Below are 10,127 nucleotides of genomic sequence, written 5' to 3' on the forward strand. Positions count from 1 at the left end.
GGTCTCAGAGAGGCAGCCAAATATTTGACAAACTAGCACCAAATCGTTGGCTAGCCTGCTAGGAGTTGAAATAATACACCGACTAAAAAAAAAAAATTGTATTTACTTACATTTGAGCCCCACACGCGTTGGCAAGGATTTAGGTTCTCGCGTAAACAGGATGTCAACTCCGGCAAGACGACGTTTAATGAGAGATTTTAAACGGTAAGGGAAAGGAAAACAACAAGAGAAATAGCTTAACGTTAGCAACCTGAGGCTAGCTTGTTAGCGGTAGCCTTAAACGTGAATCTAAACTACCAAACCGTCACAACAATAACAACACAAATAAGACATATAAACTCTTGCTTATTACAGTCGTGTTTTTTGTTTTGTTTTGTTTATTTTTTTTTTTGGTCTGGGATGGGCCTCACTGTATTAACAAGCTAATAACGGAAATTGTTGGGGATGTTTACCGGGCAGGGTCGCTGCCGCCACCGTTGAGCAAGGCAGCCGGGAGTCGTGACGTTAAAGATCGCGTAACTTAACTCTCTTTAAAATTCAATCGCACGGCGATTTATTATCACAAGAAACGGAATCGCTTTTCTCCAGAGAGCCTTTTTTTCAGCGAAACTGTGTCCGGCTGCGGTCACGTGATTTGGAGGTCACGGGGGGTTGTTTCTCGCTGGATATAATAGTTGGAGCCGGATGAAACGTGCAGACAGATGTGCACCACTGGTCGCGGCATGCTCCTTGCAGGTGATGCATCACTTGAAAGCCTGAGGATCAGCAGCCATCTGCCGTGCAGTCACTTAAAAAAAAAAAAAAAAAAAAACCCTGCAGACTCTCTGAGCACAGTCGAGCCTCAAACACACACGTCTCGACAAAGTGTGTTTCTAAACAGTGATGATGGTCCAAATCCCGGTTGGCTCGGTCCTCTTGATTTACTTAACTTTAAACTAATAAAAGCTGCGTGGTCGTGTTATTATGACCAAGCATTGTTCCCGTCCACTCGAGGTATAACAGATGTGTGTTTAACTACCTGACAGTGTTACTACAGTGTGATCAATGACATTATATTACAAAAGCAAAACATCTAGATTAATATAACGTCTGTAATATGTTGATATATATATATATACCACCCAGCGGAGAGTCCTGGCGAAGTGTTTGCCGTTGGAAAATATACAAACTCTCGGCCTTCCCTCAGCGTATCCCATCCCAGGCTCAGAGATACAACTTAGGGCTGGTTTTTTTTTCCCCGACCCAAGCCGTCTACATCATCAGCTTCATTACCACTTTGATATATATTTTTTTTTTAACTACGACTACCAGCGGTATAATGCGGCATGTCTAGCAGAAATGACTTTACTTCTCGTGTTCCTCTCTTTTGTAAAATCACTGCTTTTTTGTGTGTGTGTGTGTGTGTGACACCTCCGTGTTTGTCGTGCTCTCCCCTCCAGGCTGCAAGAGGATCCTCCTGCAGGAGTTAGCGGGGCCCCATCAGAAAACAATATCATGGTATGGAACGCTGTCATTTTTGGGTAAGTTGTCTTTTTTTTTTTCCTTCTTTTTTTTAATCAGGGATAAAGCTGTAGTTTGTGTGCTGGCTTGATTGTTATTTTGAAGGATGTGAACATTTCGTGATTTACAACCTGTTATTTTCACCTCTTTTAGACCGGAGGGAACACCTTTTGAAGATGGTAAGTCTTCTCTTCAGCTCTGCACATTCAACTTCTTTATCTTCCTGACCCTGCTGCCGCGTTGGGTTTTGGGAGTTGCATTATGTTGATTTGAATGGTTAGTAGTAGATTTTAGATTGTGTCTTTGAAAGTGCATCAAAAGTGAGATTTTGTTTTGCCAGGAAACTACAACTACTGATCGGATCTCATGTCTCTCTAGTTTGTTTTAACCAGCGCACTGGATTTTGTCAAATTTTCCTAAAAACAAGAATGGTGCGGGTTATTCAAGAAGTCAAACCTTTAACTTGAAGTTAGCTCCCTTGCGGTCGTCTTCAGCAGCTGTGAACAAAGACAGAATTGTTAGACTTGTTGACTTTTAGAGGCAGCATTTCACCGCTGTTTCTAATATATACGTTGTTATCACCCCCCCCAAAAAAAAAAAAACTGTAACATGCATTTTAAATAATAATATGCCATTAATTCTTACTTTCAGGAACCTTCAAACTTACCATTGAATTCACAGAGGAATATCCTAATAAACCTCCAACAGTGCGATTTGTCTCCAAAATGTTTCATCCAAACGGTTTGTACAATTTCAATTACAGAAATTAAAACTTGCTCCATCCCAGGAAACTGATCAAAGGTCTAAAAAGCTTTTATTATATGAATGCTCTTTTGCAGTATATGCAGATGGAAGCATATGCTTAGATATACTTCAGAATCGTTGGAGTCCAACCTATGATGTCTCTTCAATCTTAACTTCAATACAGGTGATCTAACACTCTTTAATACAAATGAACACATACTGTGCCAATGTTTTAAGTTAAAAAAAATATTTTTTTTTACGCACTTTATACGGGTAATGACTGTCCAGCGCTAAAGGGACTCTGTTATGTCATCCAACTTTATTAGAAACTTAACCCACTGACATTCTCTGCCGTATATTTAAAGTCTTTACTGGATGAGCCAAACCCAAACAGTCCAGCCAACAGCCAAGCAGCCCAGCTCTACCAGGAAAACAAACGGGAGTACGAGAAGAGGGTTTCAGCTATTGTTGAACAGAGTTGGCGTGACTGTTGACCCCTGTTATCGTTGGGAGTATGAACAGTGTCCAGCCCAGAATCAAGAAACCACCGATCAAGAAAACAACTGATCTCACAGAAATAAAATGACACATCTTAAAGTCCTTCCGTATATTTGTCCCCGAACCGTCGCTAAGTTTGTATGCTGTTGTGTTGTGGCATTCACTCCTGCCGAATGCTATTGTTGGGCAATAGTATGTTTGTTAAAAGTTAATGTACCTTGTTATATCTGGGTTACTTGCTACATGTCCCAACTTTTTTCTTCTTTTAAAAAAAAAAAAAAAAAAAAAAAAAAAAAATGGGCAATTGCCAGTCTCTCAGTTGTCACTTTTCTACCTGTTACTTCATACATGACGTAAACAGGCTGGATGATACAGTGACAGTTAATTAGATGTGCTTGCTGTGTGGTTTGCTGTGTAGATACCGGTATCATATTTACAAAAAGCAAAGCTATTAGTGGGTGTTTTTTTCCCCCCTTCTGTTTCAGTGGGCTCACTCCCTTTGGTTTTGTTTTGTTTGTGCCTATTGAAAGCCTTTCAGAGGGATAGAAAATTAACCTGGCATGGACATCCATCCCTCAACTCAATAGATGCCTTTTGGGTGGGAGTGGGGAGGGAGGGGTCATTTTTTTTTCAGTTTTTCTTGTGAAGCCATGCCTTTGATTTAAAATATTAAAAAAAAAACATTCTCAACATTGGTAAACACATACGTCCTTCTTCAACACAGAAACAAGACATTTAGTACCTTTTTCCGGGCACTTCACTTGGTATCATAATGCTGACATTTAAAGGTTGTGCGAGAACATTTCTATGCTATTTTACAATCTTGCAAATCAGCTGTCATAAAATGCTGATAATACTGTATAAACAGGATGGTGTCTGTTTTCAGAGGATAAAACTTTGCACTGGTAACCCATGTAACAAACTGTACATTTTCTTGTAAATAAAAATAAATATACATCAAGTCGTCTGTCATCTTTTTAGCTCACAGTATGAAAAATAACCATCTGAATTAAGGCTGTTTGATGGTCGTCAGTTTTAATTTATTCAGTTATTACAGCTGTGAAAACAGGCAGACACGTTAACTGTACTCACATAAACCAACACATCTGACATTGAACAGAAATCACAGCTTACAGTTTCTCTATGGAGCTTTTCTGGTCACGGATGGCGCTCATACTTGTGGAACGATCTCCTGTTGTCGAAAGAGAAAATAACACTGCAGGTATTGCCGAGTACAGATTTATCACTACGGTGGAATGAACAACTAGCTACAGTCCGATGTTAATGCCGCTCTAATCCTGGTCTGTTACGAGTCAACTGTCAACAATGTTCACAAACAAGCAGTGAAAAGCTGCATATTCTGCCAGGTTCCTTCAATAGTCACAAAAGAAAGTGGATTTTGGTGACAAAAACCGCAGTCTTTTTCTCTTTTTTTTTTTCTTTTTTTTTTTAATTGAAATAACTGGAGCATCATCAGGACATGATACCACAAAGCAATGACCACAAGTTCAGACGTGTGGAATGTCAGGAAACACAAAAGTCAAATGAAATTCCTCGTCCTAAAGCTGAAGTACATTTCGTGGCGAAGGAATGCAGAAACCACAAGTGATACCTGAAAGATCCTCATTTATTTGTGTGTTGTCAATTAGTCACACACACAAGTATAAACACAGCAGGTACACTTGAGTGTGATTTGCTTTGATGTCCAAGCCGATGAGAGTTTGTCCGTTTTTCTCTGCATGCAAATTAGTGCGACGCCTGAGGTTTCACAAGCTCGTATCGTCCCACCTGTCCTTCCTGTAAAAGTTGACCAATGAGCTGGTCTTTGTGCACTTTGCGACTGACGACGAGAAACCGTTGCCGTCCCTGTCCGTACGACTTGCTCCGCAGGCCGTACTTCTGCGATATCTGGTGGATCTGCTTGCGCTCGTCGTTGGTGAGGTCGGTGGAGAAGCGAAGGTCGTCCTGCCGATCTGAACTGGCGTAGTTACGAATGATGCCCTCGATGTCGCGCTTGCTGAGCTGATTTCCAGCTTTATCCGTGTCCATGCCCAAACCTTCTCTGGAGAACTGCTCCTTCACTCGGATTGGCTCTGCGATGCCTTCCCCGTCTCGGCCCAGGCCGCCTCCCTTCCAGCCCATCTTGCGGAGCAGCTGGTTTCCGATGTTGTCTTCTTTGATCTCCTGCTTCGTGGCCTCCTCGCCAGAGCGAGCCATGATCTGAGAGCGGGATATGGCGTCGCTGTGACCGTCCTTTCTTAGGTTGGATTTGACGACAGCCTGCGTCTGTCTCAAGGTGGCTAAAGCCTCGTCTGCTGCAATGTGCTTCACTATTTTCTTTGGCCCAATTCCTGCTGCGACATACTGCCCTTCTAAGTACACTTCACACCTCCAGCGATGATCGGGCAGGACCGTGAACTTGTAGTCAGCGGTCACTTTATTGAACTGAGCCGTGTCGTTGATGATACAAATGGCGTTGTCGGAGTTTTCCAGGATAACCAGCTCACTCAGATGCTTCTTTTTGCCAACCTGCTGTCCAAAGCGTCCGCCACAGTCTGACTGACTATTTCCCCTCGAGTACTGTGATTGCTGCTGCTGCTGTTGCTGCTGCTGCTGCTGCTGCTGCTGCTGCTGTTGTCGTTGTGCCTGGTTCATTCGAAGTTTCCTCACCGCCTCTTCGGCTGCTGCGTGCTTGGAGCTCTTTTTGGTGCCCGTCGCCTGCGCCACGAGCTCATCCTGCAGGAAAACACTGCACAGCCATGCGCTGTTGTTGGGCATCAGGTCGAACTTGTAGTTTATCTTCATGCGATTGAAAGCTGCGGAGTTGTTCAGTATGCAGATGGCGTCGTGAGCGTTGTCCATAACCACAAACTCCGTCCAATGCTTGCGGTTGTCGGGCTCGTACTGGCCCTTCGAGCTGGGTGTCGGTTTGTCCTCCGGGTTGCGCAGCGCAGGTAGAAACGCTGGCGTCGGGCTGTGCATCTGACACACGACCACGTCGTTGACTATCGAGTGTCTGAATTTACGCTGCACAACACGCACCTCCACTGGCTTCAGGAAAAGTTTCACAGCCTGCTCGGAGGCCCGGTCCCTCGCTCCATTTTTACTGCCGGAGTATCCGGTGGCAAGATAAACTGCCTGACATCTCAGTTCACAGGCGTAACCATCTGTCGGTACTTTCCTGTTCTTCGGTAGGTCAGCCTGAGGAATGTCTTTCAGGTTGACATAGATATACTCGGGGTTGGTCTTGCAGGCCTGGATGCTGCGGCTCAGCATGAAATTATAGTTTGGCGAGTCACTTCCCGTCATGTACATCGGGTCCCTAAAGGCTACGACCAACGCAGACGCTACGTTGGCAATCAGCCGCTGCTTCTCATCCAACGTTGACTGAGATATAGGAAGAGACTGCGACAGAGACTGAGACACATTCGGACTGCTCCTGCCCGGGCTGTTGTAGACTCTGCTGAAGGGCCTGCTTGATGACGGCCTGTCCTGATGGCTGAACCCCAAACCCTGACGTCCCGCCTCCCACCCTCCTGATCTGGTCACGCCCCCGTACCCATTGTATCTGTGGAGCTGAGAATGAGAGTCTGGATTTCGGGAGAAGGAGTGGGCCTCGTACTTGGCCACGTAGTCCTGCTCCGTTTTTACCATGAAGTTTGAAGACGACCCACGGCCTCCGTAACCCAAGCCACTGGTGCTACCTGACGATATGTCCCTGTCTCTATCTCTGTCCCTGTGGGAGCCCCAAGAGTCGGAGGTGTACGCTGGCACTCTGTCAAAAGCCGGCCTCAGGGAGGAGGAGCCCTGCGCTCGGCTGGCGCTGCTGTACGAGGAGTGTTCCGAGTCCCACTGCCTCGCCCCGTACGACTCGGTCCTCCTGCGCTCCTTGTCGTTCTCCTTCTCATCGGCGCCAGTTCCTCCACTGCTCCCACCGCTGACAAAGTGCACGGGCTCAAATCGAGGTCTGGAACCAAATTTTGTCACAGGCATTTTCCTCATGGGCTCGTCTCCTGCAGTAACACGAGACAAGTAAACGGAAAACAGAGGAATTAATTATAGCCTCAGAGCGTCACCGCGGGGTTGATTTGATGGGAAAAAAAAAAAAAATCCCATGAAACGGGTTTGAGAGGGTGAGTTCTCTCATTTCTTTTAGCAGCATGCTGTGGCAGGACTTCTTGGTCAAGTTTCCGAAGTAGGCAGGTCAGCGCCTGTAAAATTGGAGAATAATGCCTAAAAGCCTCTTTAACGACCTCCTCTTATGGAGGTTGCGGCGATAACGCGTTATATGTGTGGGGCTGTGCAGGTCTGAGCCCGTTAATAATCAGTGGTGCACCAGCTGAGATCTCCCTCCCGCCCCCCAACAAAATTTGTTATTTGCCTCTCAAAAACAAACATCTTCAGTAGGAATTATTAGGCATGAGGCTGAGAGCCAAAGCTGACAGTCAAATGAATGCCCTGTTGGTTTGGGGCTTTTCACAAGATTTGTTTATGAACAACAAAGCCTTTATCTGTTAACTGTGGAGAGAGCTGCAAGCTTCACGTAACCGGAGACCCAGAAACACCGCTCAGAGTAACGTTACTTCTGCTACAACATGTGACACCAGTGACATGTATTCAAAATCAACTCCTTTCTCAATTACTAAACTTTGCATATTATCTAAGTGGGTGTGTATCATATTGCTCACAATAATATTAATATAATTTCTGATGACAAAAAAAAAAAGACTTGTTATTACAGCTCAACAGTATGACACATCTTAATGTGCATAACTTAAAGACACTGCAACAGCAGGCCTGGCTGAATTTATACAGAATCTGAATTTAACTTATTTTTGTTGTTCACCGTCTAAAATACTTAAAGATCATTTTTATTTTTTTTTATTTTTTTTTTACTGAATATTTGAAGTCAAACTGTTTTGTTAATGATGTCGAATAAAACTGCAAAACTATTTTAAGTATTTGGTCAAGAATTTTGTTATTACAGACAAATCCTGAAGTATTATGACACTAATTAAGGTCCATACTGCTCAACACCTCTTATGTCTAAGAGTAGTTATACAAATATTTTCAGGCATATTCAGATACAGGAATATCACGGTAAAGCACAAACAGTGGAAGATATTTTACATTTCAAACAAATGTTACACGACCCAGTGTTTTTTTACACGATCGAGTTCCCCAACTTCTACTCCAGCGTGCTTTTTGAGAATGGTGTACATTAGTAAATTGTAAACTTAAATGTCAATTAATTCATTAAAGGTTTCACAGCCCACGAAGAAGAAAAAAACAAACAACTACTAACGCCAAAGAAAAGAGACATTTAGAGGGAAGATGATGGACACTCACTGCCATCAGATGATGTGGGTCTCTTTTTTGCTTCAGAAGTAGGACTCGGGTCAAAGGAGGGCATTTCGCCAAAGTCAGTCCCTTCTGCCATCACCAGCACCGTCCAAATCAAATCCAGGCCATACCTGGAGGCCGGAGGATGGAAGTCACACGTTATTCATGGCACCGGGGGGGGGAGGGGGTGTGTGGAGAGATGTAAACAATAAACATCAGGACACGACGAGTTAAAACGCTTCACGCCCTCCCCCCCCCCCCAAAAAAAAAAAAAAAAAAAACCTGCCAGCAGCAACGCAGCTTACTAAAATACAAGCTGCGCAAGTGGGAAGAACATTTTTTGTTGTTGTTGTTTGTTTTAATACGTTATATATGACGTATTCATTGACGGCTGTGATGTGAGATAAAACAGCTGGATTTCATGCCATTGACAAGAGTGACGCAGTAGGCCGACCGGGGGTCCCAACTCCTTCACAAATACGCCGTTGGTTGGGGTAAGTTAGCAGGCGGTCGCATCCTCACCTGAAGGTGTAGCCTTTGTATCTCTGGTCCTTTCAGCTCAGCAGGAGACACCGCAGGTAGATTTTCTCCTTTTTTTTTTTTTTTTTTTTCTTTTTTTAAATCAACCGGCCGCTGGTGGCTGCTTAGCATTTAGCCAGCTAAGCTGACTGTAGCCTGCAGCTAACAGAGCTCCACTTCAACAAAGCCTGCTCATGTAGTTTTTTTTTTTGTATAGAATTATCAGATTCACCTGTGTCTTTTTTTTTTTTAGGGGACTTTCCGAGACGGGTACCTGAAAAACGCTGAGCAAAATCTACTGGGAGCTAAAGATACCCAGTCGGCTAGCAGGAAGCATCCATTTTCTGGTCTAGCTCTAATCATGGCGTCTGTCACACCGCACTGGCCCAGAATGCTTTGCGCCGGTCAGGCTGCGGTCAAAAGCATTTCGGGTAATGTGTCCATGTGTTCGCGTTGTAGTTTGTTGTAGTTTGTTGTTGTTTTGAGTGTATTTGTGTTATCTTTATTTCCAGGGCTGTCATGTTATTCGTCGATCATACAATACTCAGTCATGAATATATATCATGAAAAATAAAATCATGAAAAAAAAATGGAGCCTTCAGTCGGATCTTTTAAATTGGCATAATTTAATAAAGTCAACAATGTAATCGTGCAATTTTCAACAGTTGTTCTGGATGAATCAAAAGTGCTATTGTCACAATTTCTGTCACAACACCTTCCTGCAGAAGTTTCATAATAAAAGCCTCGTTGAGAAAGTAAGGTTTCTGTCTGCTGAAACAGGAGGGCTTTTAAATGAGTTGAGTTTGTATCATCAGTGTAAGGCAGTAACTTTAACTGGGCAAACAGTAGCGGATAAAATAAAAAAAATTAAAAAAACAGGCTTCGAGTATGTCAACATGACAACTTTGACCACTCTCCAGTTTTTATCGGCTCTCTTGCGTGACATTCGCTTTAGAAATGATTGGATATAAGCTCTTGTGTAAAAATGCAAATGATTTTCAAATGGATCAAGAGAATTGTGAACATCCTCACTTGGAGAAAGAAAATGGTGGCAGAACTCCACCTGTAATTATTTCTGGTTTTTTTCTCTCTCTCTCTCTTTGTTTTACTGTATTTTGCTACTGGGGTCATTTCTTGTTTATTATTAGTAATGGAACCTATGTTAACACATCTTACAACCAAAATATGATCATATTACTTGAGATTCAGGATGTTACTCCAAGGGTCGCAGCAGATTTTAAATAAAACTGTCTGTTAAAAGCTGTAATGTGTGATGTCCATGCACTTTTATTTAAGTATGTTTTTGAAGTAGGCTATAGGCCTACTTGTACTTGAGTAGTGACATATTTTACTTTTAACTACATACTTAAAAAATGTTTTTAAAGACATAAATATGTCACAAAACAGGAAATGCTAAAATGACAAAAAAAAAAAGACATTTCGCAGCACAGAAAAGCCACCGTGTTAATGCATAAGAGAAGAAACATGAAGAGGGGGAAATGTTTTAGAGAACAACGCTGCAA

General features: G+C 43.1%; 3 protein-coding genes across 5 annotated transcripts in view; 1 reads left to right on the forward strand and 2 right to left on the reverse strand.

Annotated features, from left to right (window-relative positions):
• Positions 1–1,971, reverse strand: part of elf1 (E74-like ETS transcription factor 1) — a 44,273-nt gene extending 42,302 nt beyond the window's left edge. For both annotated transcript variants that reach the window (XM_069170753.1, XM_069170752.1), the window contains exon 1: positions 1,957–1,971. The gene's annotated coding sequence lies outside the window, so the exon portion shown is untranslated. The remainder of the gene's footprint in view (positions 1–1,956) is intronic.
• Positions 16–3,703, forward strand: LOC138211122 (ubiquitin-conjugating enzyme E2 A). 2 transcript variants are annotated; one of them, XM_069170762.1, is made up of 6 exons: positions 16–204; positions 1,440–1,520; positions 1,654–1,679; positions 2,152–2,241; positions 2,340–2,428; positions 2,571–3,703. In XM_069170762.1, exons 1-6 carry the CDS (start codon positions 161–163, stop codon positions 2,736–2,738), a joined length of 498 nt encoding a protein of 165 aa, XP_069026863.1. In that variant the 5' UTR covers positions 16–160; the 3' UTR covers positions 2,739–3,703. The 2 variants fall into 2 exon arrangements, with proteins under 2 accessions (XP_069026863.1, XP_069026864.1); XM_069170763.1 differs by having other exon boundaries at positions 2,610–3,703.
• nkrf (NFKB repressing factor) lies at positions 3,362–8,979 on the reverse strand. The gene is made up of 3 exons (XM_069170751.1): positions 8,608–8,979; positions 8,092–8,216; positions 3,362–6,755 (listed from the first exon to the last, which is right to left on the reverse strand). Exons 2-3 carry the CDS (start codon positions 8,180–8,182, stop codon positions 4,489–4,491), a joined length of 2,358 nt encoding a protein of 785 aa, XP_069026852.1. The 5' UTR covers positions 8,183–8,216; positions 8,608–8,979; the 3' UTR covers positions 3,362–4,488.
• Between the last annotated feature and the right edge of the window lie 1,148 nt (positions 8,980–10,127).

Source organism: Embiotoca jacksoni, unplaced genomic scaffold (genome assembly GCF_022577435.1).
Source record: "Embiotoca jacksoni isolate LCO1_2020_lvr unplaced genomic scaffold, fEmbJac1.0.p SCAF_5, whole genome shotgun sequence".
Classification (NCBI taxonomy): domain Eukaryota; kingdom Metazoa; phylum Chordata; class Actinopteri; family Embiotocidae; genus Embiotoca; species Embiotoca jacksoni.

Coding starts and splice junctions, on each gene's coding strand:
- LOC138211122 (XM_069170762.1), top strand. CDS start 161: ATGTCAACTCCGGCAAGACGACGTTTAATGAGAGATTTTAAACG. Junction 205..1,439: donor TTAATGAGAGATTTTAAACG/GTAAGGGAAAGG, acceptor TCTCCCCTCCAG/GCTGCAAGAGGATCCTCCTG. Junction 2,429..2,570: donor CAATCTTAACTTCAATACAG/GTGATCTAACAC, acceptor CAACTTTATTAG/AAACTTAACCCACTGACATT.
- nkrf (XM_069170751.1), bottom strand. CDS start 8,182: ATGGCAGAAGGGACTGACTTTGGCGAAATGCCCTCCTTTGACCCGAGT. Junction 6,756..8,091: donor ACCCACATCATCTGATGGCA/GTGAGTGTCCAT, acceptor GTGTTACTGCAG/GAGACGAGCCCATGAGGAAA.